General features: G+C 46.4%; 1 protein-coding gene across 1 annotated transcript in view; it reads left to right on the top strand.

The window, feature by feature from the left end:
* The window catches only part of COLGALT2 (collagen beta(1-O)galactosyltransferase 2), a 96,245-nt gene that overhangs the window by 62,915 nt on the left and 12,254 nt on the right, over positions 1-21,076 (top strand). Inside the window, exons 3-6 of the mRNA XM_065409498.1 lie at positions 2,022-2,139; positions 3,109-3,243; positions 8,879-9,083; positions 19,719-19,838. Coding sequence (XP_065265570.1) covers positions 2,022-2,139; positions 3,109-3,243; positions 8,879-9,083; positions 19,719-19,838 — 578 coding nt within the window. The remainder of the gene's footprint in view (positions 1-2,021; positions 2,140-3,108; positions 3,244-8,878; positions 9,084-19,718; positions 19,839-21,076) is intronic.

Below are 21,076 nucleotides of genomic sequence, written 5' to 3' on the forward strand. Positions count from 1 at the left end.
CTTCCCTCTCTTCCTTAGGTGGATTCCATCTCTTCCTAGCAATCCTTCTTCCTGGAACAACATCGCAGAATCCAAAGCCCTTTCTCCGACATCACCCGCGTAACCACACATTTACCTCCACAATTCGATGGTCCCTACCTGGGCCTTTTCCTTCAACAGGGAGGATGGATGAGAACACGACTTGTGCCTCAAACTCCTTTATCCTTCTTCCCAGAGCCACGTAGTCTGCTGTGACCCACTTAAGGTCACTCTTGGCAGTATCATTGGTGCCCACATGGAGAAGTAGGAAGGGGTAGCGGTCCGAGGGTTTGATCAGTCTCAGCAGACATTCCGTCAGATCCTGAATTCTAGCTCCAGGCAAGCAGCACAGTTCTCAAGTTTCCTGGTCTGGACGGCAGATGGATGACTCTTTCCCTCTTAGGAGGGAGTCCCCGACCACCACCACCTGTCTCCTCCTCTTGGGATTGGTGGTCATGGAACCCCCATCCCTAGGACAATGCATTCCATGCCTTCCGGTCGATGGGGTCTCCTTCTGATCCCTTCCCTCAGATGACTCTTCCAAACCATTCTCCGCCATAGTACTTAAGTCGATACTTAAAGGGACACTGTTGAGTTTAAAGAAGATCATAGAAATGTAGTGCAGGAAGGGACCTCGAGAGGTCATCTGGTCCAAGCCCCTGCACTGAGGCAGAAACACATAAACACAGACCATCCTTGACAGGTGTTTGTCCAACCTGTTCTTAAGAGCCTCCAATGATGGAGATTCTATAACCTCTCTTGGAAACCTATTCCAGAGCTTAACTAACCTTAGAGTTAGAAAGTTTTTCCTAATATCTAACCTAAATCTCCCTTGCTGCAGACTAAAGCCATTACTACTTGTCTTTACTTTTTGTCCTACCTTTTTTGACACCCATATTAAAGAACAAAAATCTTCACCTATTAACAAGATTTCAGATGATGAAAGTGAGAGGATTTTAAAAATATAATTTAATTTCCATCATTTGTGCTGGTTTTTTTTTTTTTTTTTTAACTTTTTTGCATTTCTCCCAGGTTGGACATTTGTATGCAATCACTTTCGCATTCAGGGTCTTATTCGACAACATAGTGCTCTGGTGTTTGTCTTGCAAATCTTGCAGGGCAATGTTTGCTTAATTTTCAATAACAATCCTCTTTCCACTGAACTTTTTTAATTTTAATCTTGGAAACTTTCTCCTTTAGGTTTTGTAAAAAAAACTTTGCTTTTTAGTGAATATGAATTTTTCAGAGCCAGCTTCTCAACTGTTGTAAATTGGCACAACTCTGTTGAGATCAGTGGAGTCTGATCCATTTATATCAGCTGAGGATCTGGCCCTTGGTTTCTTTCTTTCTCCCACATCCTCATCAGTAATGAAGATTCTGCTATCAGAACACAAACTCCAAGCCTCAAAACCATTAAGCACATGTGTAACTTGACTCACAAGATTAGTCCCATTAAGTTTAGCGTTAAGTGTTAGTTTGTCGGGATTGGGCCTTAGGTAACAATGGCTAATGATGTACAAGCCATGAAAGAATCCAGATTACTCTCCATGAGCTGTGTTGGCTCTGCTGGGTGTAGGGGAGTAATGTGAACAGATGTGACTCTTAATATCTAGCAGGGAGTAGCTATATGAGGTCAGATCCTCAGCTGGTATAAATCAACATGATTGCACTGACTTCAGTGGAATGACACTGGTTTACACCAGCAGAGAATCTGGCCTACTGAATGAGAAGCTGTTTTTGACATCACCCCTTTTTCACCGTAGCCACGTGTGAGGCAGGAAATGCTGTAGCACGGTGTGTTCTGTAGAGCCTTGTGTACAAACTCCAGGAATAAACTTTTCCTCAGAACCTGCCTTTTCATTTCTGCTCTCCTACCGCCTGGGTCAGTTGAGGTGACTGTCTGTTTTCCTTTTATGCTGAAGTCAGAAGGGAAATGTAATGACCAGGGGTGCTGCAGCATGGACAGAGCCAGGAGGCAGTAACTGTTTGTTTTTCTTTCATAGGTCTTACCCCGATGAAATTGGGCCAAAACACTGGCCGAGCTCCAGGTTTACCCATGTGATGAAACTCAGGCAGGCAGCTCTGCGAACTGCAAGAGAAAAGTGGTCAGACTACATCATGGTAAAAGAGAGGTTTGGTTTATTAACTACAGTTGGGCAGAACATTTTCAGGCAGTCATTCTGCAGCCATGCTTGGAGTGGGGGAAGTGGGCAGAAACAAACCATCTCTGAGCTCTGATCGGTCCCACAAATGTCTGCCAAAAGTTCCTCCCTTCTAAAAGAAGAGCTCTTTGTTTGCTCTGAATTCGGCTTGAAAAACACCTGTGGAATCAGCTGATCTGATCAGCAACAGACTGTGTGTGTGAGGCCCCAGCATTGCAATTAGATCTATGTGCAGAGCCCCGCTGAGTACAATGGGGCTCAGCATGAGCCCAGGGATCCACTCACAGAGACTGGACTATGTTTGCCAGTGAATGTAGTCCTGCTGGTAATAGGTGCCCTTTTTAGAATCCTGCTGGCTATCAGTGAAGTTTGGTGACATCAGAAAGAAGTTTGGCAGAACAGCATGGAAGGGTGGGATCCGAGCCACTTTACAGCAGTGATCAACAGTCTTTCTGTATCCGACTCCAAACGGGTGGGGAGTGCCTGCTCTGAGGAGCCACTGCTGCTGTCTCTCCACATAACATCCAGCGTGGGCACTGGCAGTGCAAGCCTCCCTCATGAGCTCCTTTAGGAGAAGAAGCAAGTTCAGTCTCTCTTCCCATTCAGTGGCCTTTCCACAGAAGCTGCTAATTAGTGCCACTGCTAGATGTGGTATTTTTATAGTGGACGCTTGTCCACTGGGAAATAGACCGAGCCCATCAACTCCTTTCACATGGGCTCTCAGTAGCCATCAGATGGTAACAACTAAAGTGACTGTCAACCCAGGTTGGATTCAGACCAATGACTTAGAGGCAAAAGTGTCTCTAGCCCATTGCTAATCTCGTGAGCCATTCAACCACCGCCTCTCCTAGGAAGGAAGATTGTAAAAGTTTATTACCGGTACTTTATCTGGTGTTGAAAAAGTCCTTTCTCCCTTTTCCTTCTCTAGTTTGTAGACGCAGATAACTTGCTTACCAATCCAGAGACCCTGAACCTGATGATAGCAGAGAACAAGACCGTGGTGGCACCAATGCTGGAGTCTCGCTCTCTCTATTCTAATTTCTGGTGTGGTATCACCCCTCAGGCAAGTCACATTTTCAATGGGGTTAGTGAACAGCGTCGGGGGCTGCCTCATGTGTGAGCTTTCTCTGGGGTGTTGTATTAATTTAGGTGGAATATAGGGGCCCAAGGATGTTAACATAACCCAGTTACTGTCCAGGGTTAAACAGTGTTAAACAAGATTAAGTGTTTGGTCTACAGTGATCTCAGCAAACACACCATTAAAAATCCTGTCTATTAAAAATACAAAAAAGAAGGAAAAACAGTTAAAGCAGTTGAAATGCAAAGTGTTCAGTGAGGCTTTCATTTTAACAACAACCCTTGTTCCCTTTCCCTTGAGCTGGAGAGAGTTTTAAAAGGAAACCCCCCCTTGTTTGACCATCTCTTACATCAGTGGTGGGTAACCTGCGGCCCACAGGCCGCACATGGCCCTTCAGCGTAATCCACTGGCAGGCCGCAAGACAGTTTGTTTACATTTGCATGGCTACCCGCAGCTCCCAGTGGCTGCAGTTCACTGTTCCTGGCCAATAGGAGCTGTGGGAAGTGGTGACCAGCATGTCCCTGTGGCCCACGCCGCTTTCCGCAGCTTCCATTGGCCGGGAATGGTGAACCATGGCCACTGGGAGCTGCGGGCAGCCATACAAATGTAAACAAACTGACAGCCCTCCAGCGGATTACCCTCTCGCTGTCTTAGATGGTGTAGCGGGGTGGTTACCCCGCTCCTGCCCTGAAGGGCTTAAAACAGCCAGGGAGAGGGCTGTGGCAGGGAAAAGTTAGGCTGATTGGGGAAGTAGTCACAGCTGGTCCATGCCCCAATCAGGCCCAGCTGGTCCCTATAAAAGTCTGTGAGCCAGAGGCCCAGAAGAACTCTCTCTCTGTATTCAGAGAGAGAAGGGCCTGGCTGCAGGGAGCTAGAGACAGGGTACCTGAGTGGAACAGGGCTGGGGAAAGGCAGAGGAGCTGGGGAGCTCCAGCCTGGAAAGCCCCAGGCTGCGGCCTAGCATAAGGCCAACAGGTACTGGGGGTTGCAGAGGGCAGCCCAGGGGTAGGCAAAGGCAGCAGGTCCAAACCCAACCTTGCCAGTGATGAGTGGGCTGATACTGCAGTCTGCCCCAGGGCGTGGGGGCTAGACAATGACTGGCAGTAGCCGTATACTGAGGCGAGGTGGGGATAGTGGATGGGGGTTCCCTGGGGAGGGGAGATCCTAAGACTGAGGGGTTACTGCCAGGGGGCAGCACCCAGAGAAAAGGGGCACCGGGGTCCTGGGAGGGACACGGGGCCAGCGGCAAGGCGGATCACAGGCCTGCAGAGGGCGCTCCAAGGCTGGCAGAGCTAATTCCCAACAGAGACCAGCAGGAGGTGCCGCAGGGGTGAGTCCACACCCTTACAGATGGTATCAAAGATGGTGATAACTGTCCTTTTGAGGAAAAGAGAAGAAGTTAGTTGAGCTGAGATGAAGATTCTGCTGCTGCTGCTGCTGCTGTTGTTGCTGCTGCAGTTAAAGTCCAATCCCATTTCATCCCAGGTGGTATCTAGGATTCAGCTGGAGCTGGTAAAAGTGGTGATGTTGTCTGGCTCCCTCTCTCTTTATTTTGGTCTGGTCACGACATCTCTCAGGATCAAAGTGATGGAGACCCGGGGACCTGGGAAACGGTGGGGTTGGCAGCCATGATGGTGACAGTCACTCCAGTAGCTGCCATCTCTTCTTTCGTAGTCTCCCCCCCAAAGTCTCTTTCTTTAAAGACCCAAAAAGGCTGCGTTGGGTGGAATAGTCCATCTCCTCATTATTTTGTCCACCAATTAGGTCTAGTTTCAGACATGCCAATTTTGGTTCATTAATTTCTGGTTCCACATCTTATGTTTCTACCGAGCATGATTTTAACACAGTCCATAAACCATATGAGAAGGCCCTTTTTGTCTGGACTAATTTAGTCTCTCTCTGTCTCTCTCTCTCTGGTTTTCATACATTTTCCCATCAACATTTGTTGTTATAGGTTATTGTGATGTCTTAAGAACTTTTGCATCCTTTTGACAGTAAACTCACTATTAGGGTAAATTTGGAGGCCCTGTTATTACAATAGGGCTCTGCTCACACCACGTTTGGCCGAGTTATTACAACAAGGCTCCACTCACCCCACATTTGCCTGTGATGCTGTGGGGCCCACGTCAATTTTGCTGTCCTCCTAAGCTGCCTTGCAGTGCAGACTGCTCTCTATTCTGAAGGGATGCTGCTCCACCTGTGATGCAAATCAGGCTGATTTGAGCATTAGGCAGCCACCTAAGCTTGCTCCTTCCTCAGAGGCAGAGTTGCAAACCTCATTACAGTAGGAGACACTGGAGGTAAATCAGGGGAAGCTTCGGTCTTTTCAGGATCCTGGGAATAAATGGGGGAGGGAAAACTTTTAGGGAATCCTCTCCTAAGCTTCTGCTGTTCTGACGCTCTCTGGCTTGGAACCTTTCCTCCTTCCTCTGAGCCTTGCCCCACCTCCTTCTGTTGCTGGGTCCTGCTCTCCTGCTTCATTGTGGGGAGCAGCATGGGGTCAACCAGCTGCAAAAGCCATTAGAGTCTTGGCATGGCAGGCAGAGGACAATTAGGGTGGGTGGGGATGTGGTTGGGGATTATGAGGGTTTTTATTCACGTGGGAATCGGTGGCTCTTCGAATACTCCTGAAGGGCTGCGATCTCAGAGGATTAATAAGCAGGTGTGTGTGGGAGGGTGGGGGAAGAGTTCTCATTAATCATCCAGGAGCATGAAGGCCTGCAGAGGCAGGTGGGGCTGATATGAAGGAAATAGAGAGACAGGAGCAGAGTTAACTCAGCAGCCATCCATTATTGTAGACATCAGAGAACTTGGCTGCTGCTCCCTGGGGTTCTTGGAACTGACCCCAAGTGGACGTTACAATGTTCAATGCAATCAACATTTTGAGGTGCTGGTTTTGTGTTATCATCAAATGATGGCAGTGAGCAAAGTGGCGTATAGCCTAGATGTAGAGCACAGGCAAATTTCTGGGGCCTGTTTCCTTAGCTGGGGCTCCTCCTTAGAAAAGGCTAAATCCTGAGGAGACTGAGCATGTTTTATGAGTGAGGCTGTTTGTAACCAAAAAATAATGTGTAATGGCCCAATCCCACCAAGTACGTAAGAACATACCAGTATACCCACAGTTGCACTGATGTCTATGGGAGGTGATTCCCTATGTTCTGTGTAATCTGAATGAAATTAAATACCACGGATACATAATTTTAGCCTGGGTTTTCCAGTATTCTGGCACAAATCAATTAAGAATTTACTCTTCTCCATACACTACTCCATAGTGTGAGCATTTATCCTTGCGCTTCGACCAGATTTATACAGTGCAGTATTTCAGAAACTGATTTAGAGAGGAGACTCAAGCCCTGTTTTGTTCATGGCACTCCTAATAATTTATTCCCTATCTATACTTTGGTATATATTACTAACAAAAATATTGCACACTCTAGAAATTATTATATTTTTAGGGCCATAATGAGAGTGAGAGATTCCAAAGTTGATAAATGTCTCCTTATCCATAAATGAGTTTTGCAAGAAAATTAATTAAACAGAAACATCTTCAGATTCAGAGAAAATAATTTAATTTCAGGTTCCTTAATTGCTCTGACTCATACATATAAATATTTCCAATTCTATAGTCTTGCCCTGACCCAACTCTTTGTTTTAATATTTTGAAGAGCAATCCAGAAATTCATTATTAATTTTATTGGCGCTACAGGGAAAAGAAGTGTAGAAAGAACTTCCTGCTCTTCCTTACTCTGTGGCCAATTTTGTAACTCCTTATTCTACCAATGACATCACTGGGATTACAGGCCAGACTAAAGACTACTCATGTAAGTAAAAAATTGCAGGACAGCATCCTAAACTTCTTCAGTTCTTGAGTTTGTTATTAGGAATTGTTATTAGTAAACATATGGATAAAGAAAGTTTAAAAATGCATGAGAATCCTGGTGGTAGCATCCTTTTAAGCCTTCAGAAAGAAGGGGTCAGATTCACAGCTGACATAAATCAGCATTGCTCGGTCGACTTTAATAGATCACAGCCAGTTTCCACCAGCAGAGGATTTGGCACAGAATTCTACAACACTGGTAACAAGTTTCCAGTTTTCCATCATTATTGGTGTTAGCTAAGAAAAGACAGTAAAGAAAAGAAAAACAAGATGAAAATATGATCTACAGACTTCCTGGTAAATAATGGTTAGAGTGAAAACAAAACATCCACCTTTTTTTTTTTCTGGCCACTCCTAGTTTTTGCACTTCTAGCCCAATGGTTTCACACTCCTCCTGGTCCGTTTTCTTCTGGGGACTAGTGCAGGAATAGCGGCTAGAACAAGCATTGAAAAGCAGGGTGCAGCAGCAGCAACAGTGCAGAGCAACAGTAGCAATCCAAACACCGAGCTGGAGAGCTCAACATCTACTTCTCAGGAAAATAACTGTTGGAAGGTTTGGCAGCAAAACTGACAAGCTGGAGCCTTTCCTGATGATGCACAACTTACGTGGCGAGAGAGAGAGAAAAGCCACTGAAAGATGTTTGCTCAACTTACGTCTGTTTGCTGGGATACTTGTGGAACATTCAGGAATTAGGATTGTTGTTGTTTATTTTATGATTATTATTTTATTTTAAGAAGACCAGAATTTGCTATGGATCCACGCCAGTCCTTGTCATTGTTCAGACATCTGATGAATGTATTAGGACTGCCTCAGCCTGAGTATTAGGTTGTTATTTCCATCACTGATTGTATTAGTAGCATTACATGGGCAAAGGCCAGATTTAAGCCACCACAACCCAGGTTGTGAGCCCACACTGATGGAAGGTCCACCTGGGAGGCAGACACAAGTAACATGCTGATCAAGCATCTGTCCTAGGCAAACCCCTTTGGTGGAACCCCCTGGAATCCCAAGTGGACATTAAAGCTGTTCTGCCCTGGGGTGAATCCACCCTCTGGCACAGCTAGCCCAGAGATTCAGGAAGAAGACAAATTGAACCCACCCAGTTTCTAGTGGGAGGAATCTGTCCCATTGTTGACAAAGGGCCTGTTCTAGTTGCTATTGAGACAATGAGAAAATTCCCATAGACTTCAACGGATGCAGTATCAAGACCAGCGTTGTGTCTGCCTGACAGCCCTGGAGCAGAAAGGGGATTTGATCTTTAAGGGGATTGCCGAAATTATGTAAGGGCCTGATACTGTGAGCTGCTCAGTACCCTCCTCTCCCATTGACCTCAGTGGAAGTTGAGGGTGCTCAGCACTTTGCAGGATTAGTCTTGGAGATGTGTGTGCAAATGTAGGGTTTAGAGAGTCAGGGAGTAATACCTGGCCAGGCTGGCTTTGAAGCTTTGCCGCCAAGGAGCTTTGCAGTAGTACAGCTTAGGTCTCCATTAGCTGCTGAAAAGGGAAGATGGGGTCATGCTGTAAGGTTTGGGGGTACTTGTACCCAGGGGTTTGGGTCAGCCCATAAGAAAGAGTGGGGCAATTTGGGAAATTCAGTTCCAAGTGCAGATGTCAAACAGCCCCAAAAATTGGGAATGAGAGGACCTGGGATTTTGGCACTGGTCAAGCTCTACTGAAAAGAGTCAGTAGGCTAGTCATTTGAAATGTCTCATGGTAATAAAGTGCTGGCTCTTCGCATTTCAGGGCTATTACAGAAAGACACCGGATTATGCCCCGATCAGGGAATGGAAGAGGTTGGGCTGTTTTGCTGTCCCGATGGTTCACTCCACATTCCTCATTGACCTGAGGAAAGAGGCCTCAGACAAGCTGATGTTTTACCCCCCACACCAGGACTACACCTGGACCTTTGATGACATCATTGTCTTTGCCTTCTCAAGCCGCCAGGCAGGTATGTTGGTGAGCTCACAGGCAGGGAAGGCTACTCATTGGAGATGTGCAGATTCCCTTCAGTTCAGAGATTAATACTTAAAGGCAGTGGGTTGAATTCTACCCTGACATACACCCCTAAAACTCAGCGGACTTCAGTAACATTTGGTCAATGTGTTTTTCTGCGGTTGTATTTCTCAGAAACCTTTTTTAAATTGGGAGTCTCCTCTCTGGACTCTTGGTTGTCACACAGCTGTGCCTGACTGTGACTACCTTTAAGGCTGCTTCTGAATGGCCTAAAGTCTTTTATTCTAGTGACCACTGTCTCTCCTCTTCTCCCTTATCTCCCTTTCCTTTAACTTTCCTGTATGAAGCTGTATTGACAGTGTCGGAGACCTTAATCCACAGAACAAGTACGGCCATGGGCAGCAGCTGTGCAAGCCTGCCCTATGCTGGAGTGGGCCTCAGCTCTATCTTCTCCCTTTCATGCTCCTTCTCCTCTTCTTGCCCTTTCCTCACCGCTAGTTCTTTCCCAGGCACCAAGCCTCTTCCGTCTCCTATTTCAGCTCCAATCAGCTACCAGAAATGGTACCATGTGACCTAATTGTCCTATCAGAGGTAACTAACTACGGAAAATGAACAGCTCATTCATGGTTGATGGGGCAAGGGTTATCTGTTGAAATGATTCCCTGAGTAATTTCAAATCACAGATAAATCCAAGGAGATCACAAGCTGCTTGGGGATCGTGCACAACCAAAAAAAGACAAACTTCTTTTAAAAATACCAACGGACCAACCCATTCATTCACCCACCTTTAATAATACCAATATGACCTACTTCACAAGGAATTTTGACTATTAATTAGTGCTTTGAGAATGGGAAGCACACTGAGATCCTTAGGTGGATGATGCTGTGTAAGTACCGAGCATGATCAGTATGTTTGTCATGTGGAGATTTATAGTGCTCTGTGTGCATGATCTCACTTAAAGTCACTAGGATTTGTACTGCTAAGCATCTAGTCACCAAATGAAAATTCACTCCCTGGGCATCACTTGTCTCCTCCCTGAGATTACGTTTGGAGGAATCCTCAAAATGGCCTTATTGCTTGACTCTCTCCTTCCTGTTAGAAGTGCTGAGTTATGTAACTGCCAGAGCTCTTCTCTAATATGTCTCTAAGCTGGTGAGTATGGGAGGCTCCCCCCACTGACCGGTTTTCCCTGTGTGCATCTGTAACAGGGCCGCCTGGAGGGGGTGCAGTTTGCCCGAGGAACTCCAGAGGACCTGCAAACTGCATGGTGTTGCAAACTGGTGCACGGGGTTGCAGCATCATTCAGATTTGGTCCGGCCCTCCCTTTGTTATGATGGAAGGACAGCTGGGCCAAATCTGAGTGACTGGCATTGTAACCTGTTGCACGAGGTTGCAGCATCATTCAGGTTTGGCCCAGCACCCGTCCATCATGACAAAGAGGTGGCCAGGCCAAATCTGAGCAGCACTGCACCCCCCGTGTGCCAGGAGTGAGGAACTGGGTCCAGCCCCACGGGACGAGAACTGTCACTGCAGGGTGGGCTCACTCGCCAACCCTACCACCTCTGGGCCTATCATCAGGGTTTATGGAAGGGTGGGTGGCCTCAGTTTCAGATTTTGCTCCACATCCCCAAATAGCTTTGTATTGAGGCCTTACATCATGGCTCCTACAATGAAACAGAACAAGCACTTGTTTTTAAATCTCTTGAGGTGTCAGAACACTGGACGTGCAGCAGCGCAGGTGGCTCTGCATTTAATCAGTGAAAATAATTAGAGTTGTCTGAGCTTTTTGTTCTGCAACCCCAAATTGCACAAAATCTACCCAATTTCAGGATTCAGAGGAACTTGAATCTCAGTCAAGTTTCACTGCAATGTTCTTTCCAAGTTTGTATGTAGGTTGTAACATGGCTGACTCCACACACGATTTGTATGTCCACACACAGGATCAAATTCAGTTCTGCAAATTCCCATCAAAGTCAACTGCTAATGCCAGGGCTGAGCCTGGCCCTCAGTTCCTAGCCATGAGGGTATGCTATAAGCGGGTCTGCAACACAGTCTCCAGGCTTGAACTGGAGTCTGCATAGTTCTTGTGCACTGTGCATGCAACTGCCTGACTGTGTTGGTGTAACTGGATTAGCCACTTCTCCAGCTAGGGCCGGCTCCAGGCACCAGCGAAGGAAGCAGGTGCCTGGGGCGGCCAATAAAAAGGGGCGGCAGTTTGTCTGTTGCTGGGGCAGCACGTCCGGGGCGGCGGCACTTCAGCGGCAGCTCAATCAGCCTGCTTTGGTCTTCGGCGGCGGGTCCTTCACTCCCTGTCTTCCTCTTCGGCGGCAACTCAATCAGGTTTTTCTTTTCTTCTTTTTTCGCCGCTTGGGGCGGCAAAAAAGCTAGGGCCGGCCCTGTCTCCAGCCTATCAGGCCTTTGTATGAGAGGACATCCCAAAGCACAGGGGCTCCTGTAAAACACACATCAGCACCTGAGCGAATATGTGGTAATATGCACAGACTTTCCCACAATACACCAGAAACAAGCCTGGTGTGTGTGGCGAGGCTAGTCCAAAAGACATGCAGTTGTGCTAGGAAAAATGCCTGCTCTGTGGATGTGCTGAATGGTAGTAGTTGTGCCCATATCAGATGAGCATGTCAGAGCCTGGGTATACTTAAAGGTGACACGGAAAGGGGAAAAAACGAGGGTTGTGCAGGTGTGTGCTCGCTCTCTCTTTAGATTAATCTTATATTTTCTAATTATTTAGTCTTAGAAATATCAAACTCTTAAATCTGATCCTCCTTGTTTTTGCTGGAGAACTCCCGAGGGAGTTTCCCTAGCCCTTAATTGAAGGAACAGGGTGCTGACGTTTTATCGAAGAGTGTTATTCACCCAAGTGTTCAAGTTAACATAAACCACCAACCTTCACCCCCCCACCCCCAACTCCCAAAATTTTTTAAATCATCTGAATAATTTCCCATCTCAGTCAGTTTCTCTCATGCCATAAGCCTGCCACTTCTCCAGTCATCCATAGGGTCTTGAAGATAGTCAAGACCCTGAATTTCTAATGTAAAACTCCTGTGGGAAAAGTTCTCTAACAGGCCCTATTTAGGCCTTCTTTCTGCTTCATAACCAAGTAAAACAGGGCAGCCTCGCAGTTCTTTTTGTGTTTCACATCCCCCTTAACCCATTTCTAATTGTAATGTGGATGAGCCCCAGGATCCTCACAGTGGAACCAGTTTCAAGGCAACATAGGGCAGCTTACAATGTAATTTTGAATCCATGTGCAACTCAGAGGTTTCTGCAAGATTTCACTTCCTCTTTTTTCCTGCTGCTGGGGCCTACACTACTTGACTACAGATGATGTGATAAAGGCAAGAGAGCTCTGAAATGCTTCCCAGAACCTTGTTGCTTCCCTCTTCTCCTCTCTGTGACAATGGTTTACTGGCTTCTCTTGGTTGCAGGACCATAGACAATCTGATAATGCCCCCGTGCAGTGAGCTCTAGCTAAAGAACAAAGCATAGTGGATAAGATGCTCAGCTGGGCACACTCGTGTTGAGCCATTGACTGCAATGGAGCTAAGCCAAATTACACCACCTGAAGATCTGGCTGCATGGGAATTTCAGGACCCTAAAGATTGGGGATGTAACAATTCACTTCAGAGGCTTTGTGAATGGAGAGATTAGTGGGGAGGAGACATACACCTCCAGCAACAGCCTTCAGGAGACACTGTGAGAAGGGAACTGAGAGGCCCTTCATGGGCTCAATGGGCTCTTGGTAAAGAAAAGGTTGGCCAGGAAGAAACTCACTTCCCTCCTAGCACTGGGGAGGCCCTAATCACAGCCACTCAGCAGGAATGTTCATTAGTTTTGAAAGGACAGTCTCCTACTCAGCATGACTGTCAGCTTAATGATGTGGAGTCAAGTTTCATTACTCTTCAAGAGCTGTGCTGGGAAAGCTGTGTCTGGCATAGAAGGTCCCGGCGGTTAGAGCAAGGAGAACAGCATGCTTTAGCATAGGGGCTGGGATTGTCCAGTTAGCGTTTTGAATGCGCAGGTCAGATGAATGGGCATATTCCTGTCTTGAGACACTCAGAGCATAGCAGAGAGGGAGTTCCATGTGTAGCTTTCATTGATGTTAATTAAATCTGCTCTGTTAAATAACGGGAGGAGTGTTGTCTAGTGGTTTGAGCTGAACTGTGGGCATCTGGACTCCTGATTTCTTTCCCTGGCTCTGCCCCAGACTAGCTGTATGATTTGGCAGGGGTGGGAGGTGGAGCTTGGGGGGGGGGGGGGGGACGACGACGACACAAAGTCACCAACTCTCCATGTTCAGTTTCCCTTTCTGCAAATGTCTACAATAGTGACACCCAGGTCACAAGGCTCTTATGAGATTTCATTCACTAGCCCTTGTAAAGTGCCCTGAGAGCCTCCTATGAAATGCTGTATACAAGCATGAAATAGCCTACTACTGCTGTCACTAAAGATGACAATAATGAATCCCTTCTGAGAGAATATACAGTACCTTTAACAGCAGAGTAGTGCTACCCCAGAGAGGACTCTTTATTTAATGATTGGTGACAGTCATAAGTAGCAAAACTATGCAAGGCAGAGTCTGGATTAAAGGAGCTCTTTGGAAATGTTGGTTTGTTTTTTTGTTTGTTTTTGAATAGCTGCCTGTATTTTTCTTAGCTACTAGTGTGTTGAAAAGGGGGGGCCTTGGGCCCAACAGGGGATAAGATATTAATGAAACCCTTGTTCACTGTTACAGCATTGAACAGTGAAGTGTCATCTGGGGTTTTGTGTCAAATTATTGCTGGCAACTCCCGTTGTAACTGTCACAGTTCCAGGCTAACAGTGCCTGTATTCCCCCCCTGTGGTCCACTCCAGGAGTGCCCAGTCAGTCTTCAGTTCTCCAGCTGTTACCTGTCACTGGGTAGGGACCCTTGTCCCACTCCCTTCTGACTGGCGGGTTTTAAACCTGCACAGCTCCCTGCCTTACACTGGGATATGCCCAGCAAGCCAGTCTGCCTAACAGCCAGCACCTGTGCATTGCTTTCTCTCTGAGGGCTCTGAACAGTGTATTGCCAGCAGTTACAAGTACCCACACAACTCTTTCTAAGGCAAAAGCATTACAGAGAGAACGTATGAAAACCCATAAAAGTTCCTATACGCATACTAAAAGTGTAGACTGAGCCTGAGTCATCCTAATCACTCCTCCACTGTTTTAGTTCCTGGAGGATCTGGGGTAACCCTCCCCTAGGGCGTAGTCAGTAGAACACAGTCATATGTACAATCCCTGGCCCACAGTGATGCAGTAAACTTAATACAATATGTTCTCCCCAGTTGCAGTATCTGTCACAGTAACAACCATTATTAATTATTATTATTTATTTAGTATTATATTTTACTTATTATTTATTTGTATTACCATAGCATCTAAGTGCATCAGTCACAGATTAGGACCCCCATTGTGCTAGGCACTGTACAAGCACAGAACAAAAAGATGGTCCCTGCCCCCAGGAGGTTACAATCTAAGTACAGGCCAAGAGACAACAGATGTATACAGGCAGACAGGGGAGTATAAGGAAACAATGAGACAGCATTGGTTAGCATGACAGGCAGGGCTCCCAGCACACCAGCAGCCTAGCCGTCGTCAAGCGTTTTGTAGGCACCATAGCAAAGGAAGGTTATGAGGAGGGATTTGCAGGTAGATAATGAGGTAAGTTTGCCGATTTTCATGTAGAAATGCCTGCCAAGCATGTGGGGCAGCACAGAAGAAAGCGCAAAGGTGCTCGTTTGAACATTTATGACCTTTCATTAAAGAAGGAAAAGCAGTGAAAGCATCTGAAATGTAAAATATTAAGTGAGGCTTTGTTCTTAACGGTATCCCTTTTCCCTTCCCTTCAGCTGTATGGGGTTTTTAAGGGACAAACCCCTGTTTGACAGTCTTTTAGATGGTATTAAAGATGGTATGAACTTTGTTTGGAGGGGAAGAGGGAAGAAGTTAGTTGAGATGGTCTGGAGCTGTTGTTATTGTTGGAGTCCTATTCTGTTTTCTTTCAGGGCATGTCTACACTAGTGAGCTTACAGCGCCACAGCTGTACTGATGCAACTGTGCTGCGAGATCGCTTGTGTAGTCGCTCTATGCCAGCGGGCGAGAGCTCTTCTATAGACGTAATAAAACCACCTCCAACAAGAGGCAGTAGCTATGTCGGCAGGAGAAGCTCTCCCACTGACATAGCGCGGTGCTCACCACCACTTATGCTGGTGAAACTTATGTTGCTCGGAGGTGTTTTTTTAACATCCCTGAGCCACATAAGTTTTGCTGACATAAGTGGTAGTATAGACATGGCCTCAGACAAAACAAGACAAACACCAGGGAAGCAAAGCAAAGTCAGGTAATGCAGTTTCTGCCATTGGTGCTGATTTCCAATTGCAAGCTTGCTGCTGGAGAAACACAGACCCAGCACACAGTCTGGTTAGCCACTCTGGCAAACTTATACCAGTGTGTAACTGCCTCTCTGGTCACAGGCTCATTACAGTGTTGCACCAGATGGAGTTCTCTTGGCTGGCTGAGCCAGACGCTTTAGTGTGAAGAAAAAAGGAGAGAGAGAGGCAAGAGGAGAAATAAGCTGGGGAAGGAAAAGAACAGATGAGGCAAGGGAATCAGGATGCTGAAGGCCCAGTGGTGTCCTGGTGGATCACTGGGTTCCAGGAGACAGTGGGGGGCGGAGAGGAGGGTGGCAGCCATGATGGTAAAGCTCATTCCATCCAGTCCATGTATCCCCCTTCCTCCCACTGAGTGACCCCTCCAGGTAAGCAATGTCCAAGAAGGTTTGACAGCCTCATCTCAATAGCATTAACCAATCAGAACACAGTGTGGTGATTTTTAATTATTAACATTTTCTTCTAGAACTTTTCAGTGCATTGTCAGGCTGCCCTGTGACTTCCCCAGCAGCTTGGCAGATCCCCATAGCACGGCTCTTTTACTTAAACAATCCAGTTTGTACCAGTCTATTTGTCTCCATTTGTTACCTTGGCCAACTTGTATGTTGTTCTTCCAGGATGTGCAGAAAACATTAGCAGCTTGGGTTAGACTCCTCACCTGGGGTGATAATCCTGGTTACTTCACTAGAGTCACCATAAGGATGACTTCTGCCCAGGCCAAGCATAACATCGGCCATCTCTGATCAGACCATTGTTTTGCAGCAACCATTATCTGAAGCTCTAGAGGGCAAATTCCACCCCCTCTCAATGCTCCTGGGGCTTGATCCCATCAAAGTCAGTGGGACGTCTCATATGCTTAAAGTAAAGCATGAGTTAAGTGCTTTGCTGAATGGGCCTGTAAGCTGAAGTGAGCCAACCAGTCCAGGAACAAAATCTCTTTTACCAGGTGACCTTTCCTCCCCGATACTTTATTGTCGAGGTGTGATGTGTTCAACAGCATGATATGCAGCGCCAAGCACAGCATGGCTTCTGGGCTACTGCATTGCTAAATACCTACATGTACTGTATGTGTTTCTCGTATTGTCTCAGTGGCAGTCGTTGTTTTTATCCCACATAACAGGAATTGGAGGCATATTTCCCCACAAAGTGCTACCATTTCAAGGTAGATAAGAACTTTATCCTTTGTTAAGAGAGATTGTTTGGAACAACAGAGAGCTGCACAGTTGAAAGCCTGTTAAACAATGGAGGGTAAGGAGTGATGATCAGTGAGCCAGATAAGATTGGTTGATTAGATCAGTGTCAAATCCATTAATGTCAGTAGGTAGTATTTTTTTACTCTTCCATTTGCCTTAATGACTCCTGACAGCGGAATGTGGTTTGGCAAGGAATCCAGTCACTATTTACTTGTGGAGAGGAGTTTATAATGGCAGAAACATAACAGTCACGAAAGCAGACCATTCAACTTGACTAAAAGTCCTACGGATTATGGCTAGCCACTAATAATCTAAAACATTGACACACCAGGTTGTAGCTGCTTTTAATTTATTTTTCAGTTGTGAGCTTGTTTTTTAAAAATCAGAGCTTTTTTATATTTTTAAAAATATATCAAGTTTCAATTTTTCAATTGTTGTGTGTGTCTGGATTGCAACAGCCTTCAGACAACAGGTAATTGACAAAGGGCACAATTCAAAGCCCACTGAAAGCAATGGGACTTTTACGTCGGCTTTACTGCCTTTTGGATCAAGCCCTACCTCTCTAAAGCAAGGTCTTTGTTTTGATTCACAGAGATATATTCACAGCTTTTTGCCTAATGAGTTACTAATGACACAGGGCCATATCCTAGTCCCATTAAAGTCTCTAACAAACTCCCATTGAATCCAGCGAAACCAGGCTTTTGCTCATAGTGAATTGCTAGAGAATCTAAAATGAATGAAATCAGCAATGTATTTCCCCCCCCCCCCCTGACTTTGAGATCTAATATGAGGTTTGAGCTTGGTGCATTCTCCCCCACCCCTCAATTTGAGATCCTTATCAGAGGATAAGGAAACCTGTGAGCAGGACAAAGCCATGCAACATTTTATTATCTTTTGTTAATTAAAAAGCATCTTAGTATTCTCCACTTGCTTGTTTCTCTCATATAGAATACTCTTTGGGCTCTTCCTTTTCCTTCCATCGTTCGGCAGGTTCTTGGCTATGGTAAGAAGTGGAACCTTGATAATAATATGCTTAGCACTTCTGAGGCATTTTTCATCCATAGCTCTCAAAGTGCTTTACAAACACTGATAAATATCATCATCTCAGTTTTACAGATGAGAGAAACTTAAGCTCAAAGAGACTAATAGCAAAGTGTAAAATGTTACAAAGCAAGTCATTTGCTGAGTCAGGAATGGAATTCAAGTCTGTACCCTGTCGGTGCTGCTTTACAGCTTAATACACCTCTACCCCGATATAACGCGACCCGATATAACACGAATTCGGATATAATGCGGTAAAGCAGCACTCCGGGGGGGCGGGGCTGCGCGCTCTGGCGGATCAAAGCAAGTTCGATATAACATAGTTTCACCTATAAGGCGGTAAGATTTTTTGGCTCCCGAGGACAGTGTTATATCGAGGTAGAGGTGTAATGCCTGGTAACGCTCTGTCTGGACCCATTTCTGCCCTTGGCTGACCACATGCTGCTCCCACTGAAGTCAATGGATCAAATTCTGCTCTTGTTTACACTGTGTACATTTGGAGTAAGTCAGTAGAGTTGCTCTGGATTTACACCAGTATAACAAAGTAGAATTTGGCCAAGCCAGGGCAGAGTGTGATCCTTGCCTATATAAGGAGACTTTGGTCGAGCTGTGTATTTTTCCATGCTTGTCTTTGCCAATGGATCTGTGCAGTTTCCCAAGTGCAGGGCAGGGCAGAGGGGAGGATGGATTCAACCTCACCAGCTATACATATTGGATGCTCAGAATTACTGTTTTTTTTTCATACCAAGCTGCTTTATCTCAGGGAAGAAATCGTAACCGTGCAGACTGATAACAACAGAGCCTTTGTGCGCTGTCAATGGGGAGTGCTGCTCTGTCGGTGGTGGGTGGAAATGCCTGCAGACCAGCAGGGCATGCAGATGCCTGCAGCCGGAAGCACTTCTGATACTTGGACGTTCCCCTGCTTCTTGGGCCATTTTCCCCCCTTCCTTCCCCCCCAGGCTTGGACGCTATTACTAAACTCTCGGACTCTCCCTGAGAGGCTCGAGACCTGCAATATGGGATCCTCTTACTTTGCTGGCGCCTTGCAATCTGAAAGTATCTCTCCTGTATGTTTAGACATTGGGGCCCCATCTTGCTGCCTTTGTTCACATCAGTCCCTTTGACTGTGAGTAAAGGCAGCAGGATCATGCTCGGGTTTTGGCACCAAGGGCTCACAGAAGTGAAGGGAAGATATTTTGTGAAATTTAAAATGTGTTTTTAGAAGAGATGCCAGTGCCAAGTGTGGGCTGCAGCATCCCCACTGATACCTCCCACCACCACTCCCTAATGTATTTTACCTCCATTCTAACCAAGGACTTTTTATTTAGCATAGTCCATTGGAAATGTAATTGTTTGAGACTTCAGCTCTGCTCTTTTATCCTGATCCAAAGCTAATGGAGTAACTCCCATTCGACTTTGGTGGGCATTGAATCCAGTTCCCACACTGAAGTGGGAGCACTAAGCAAGCAGTTCACTCGGTGTTTTGGGGAGCAGAGAGCTCTTTGCCTCACCGCCTCTGATCTGTTTGGGGGTGGCATAGACCGGTTTTGGTAGGAGTCACCGCTGTCCATTGCTGTAGGGCTGGTCTCTACAGTGTGTGGGGTGCTGAGAGTGAAATGAGGGGTGTGAAAGTGAGCAAGATCACTCCTCTGGGCTCTGAGATGGGCTCCCTCCAGCAGAGAACAACAGGCTGGCAACTTAAAATACCATGAAATCTCTTTTTATGGGATGTGGAGAAATCGGTTGCCTAGAAGTTGGTCATTAGCTAAAGATCAAACAAAATTATACTAGAAACTGCACTGATGGTTTTTAAGTGGTTGCTTAAGAGAGGGGACCTGTTGGGGCTGGGGTCCATAGCGTGGGTTTCACTATAGCCAAATAACCTCCCTTTTCTCCACTTGAAAAGCCGAGAAGCAGCCTGGTAAATTACCTGATTCTGTTTCCATTTTCTCTTTATTCCCAGACATTCAAATGTACATCTGCAACAGAGAACGCTATGGCTTCCTCCCGGTGCCACTGAAATTGCACCAGACACTACAGGAAGACGTGGAGAACTTCATTCACGTGACAATCGAGGCAATGAGTAAGTCAGAGCCTGCCCCATCTCTGCAGAACCATCCCTGGGATGCCGAATATTTTCTTGTTGAATGGTGGCCCTTTGCCACCTGTCTCAGTGTTGCTTCTGTGCTTGACCTGCAGAGCAACAAGGTGGGGGAGTTAATATCTTTTACTGGACCAACTTCTGCTGGTGTGAGAGACAAGCTTTTGAGCTAATCAGAGCTCTTCCTCAGGTCTGGGAAATGTACTCTGAGCATCACAGCTAAAGACAAGATCAAACAGATAGTTTAGCATCAGTAGTTAGCATGTATTCTAAGGGACCATTCAAGGTGAAGTAAAATGCATCAGGTAAAACGTTTACTGGGATTCTGTAAAAGTGTTGTTGGAAGTGTGGGGGAGAGTTTGCTCACTAGATGCCCAGCTGTGTTCTCAGGGGAGTTGAAGGGAGCAGCATCCTATGCTAAGAAGCTCCTTAAAGACTGGATTAAAAATCATGTTCGAAGCCACCTAAAGGGATCTGGGCATTAAAAATTAATAGGAGCTGGGCTTCCAAATCCCTCCTTTATCATCCCCATGTGATGGCTGTGTTCCTAGTGGTATCGCAGTCGGTTAATAGGAGTGTGGCTCCCTCCCAGCTCCTGCTGGATCCCCCCAGTTTGCACCAGTCACAGGGAGAATCTTGGTGCTGGAACGAGAAGTGAGCACTGCCAGGGTAAGGAAGCCAACCTGCCAGCGAAACACCAGGCAGATGATTAGATTAGATACAATCGTCAGTCTCCTCCCAGCCAGAGGAGCAACGATCCGGATTGGCTGCTGAGCAGCTCAGGCAGGACTCAGATCAATGGCATGAAGGTGCTTGCTGGAGCTGTGCTGCCCCGGAGGTCAGTGCATAGGTTTGGTGGGGCGACCATGTGTGCAAGCTCATGGATCTAGTGGCATGGTACTTCCATGTGGATCCCATAAGTCTATGGTGTTTAGGACACCTTGCTCCCTGCCCACTTCACATCATCTTACCCCCGCCTCCTGTTGGAGGGCACAATTTCCTTAAAACTCCGTGGGGTTGTCTTCAGGGAGTTCTCAACCCCCTCTGTCCCAGTCCTGAAGGTTGGTCAGCAATGGGGACGGGCAATGTGGCCCCAAAACCATTATTAGAGCTGCGGGTTTTACTGTTTTTTTGACCTATAATTCCCTCACCACCTCTTCCCCTGATAAGTCCCCACAGCAACAGGAAAGCTCCACCAGCAGCAACCCCCCCACCAAACC

Source organism: Emys orbicularis, chromosome 8 (assembly GCF_028017835.1).
Source record: "Emys orbicularis isolate rEmyOrb1 chromosome 8, rEmyOrb1.hap1, whole genome shotgun sequence".
Lineage (NCBI taxonomy): Eukaryota > Metazoa > Chordata > Testudines > Emydidae > Emys > Emys orbicularis.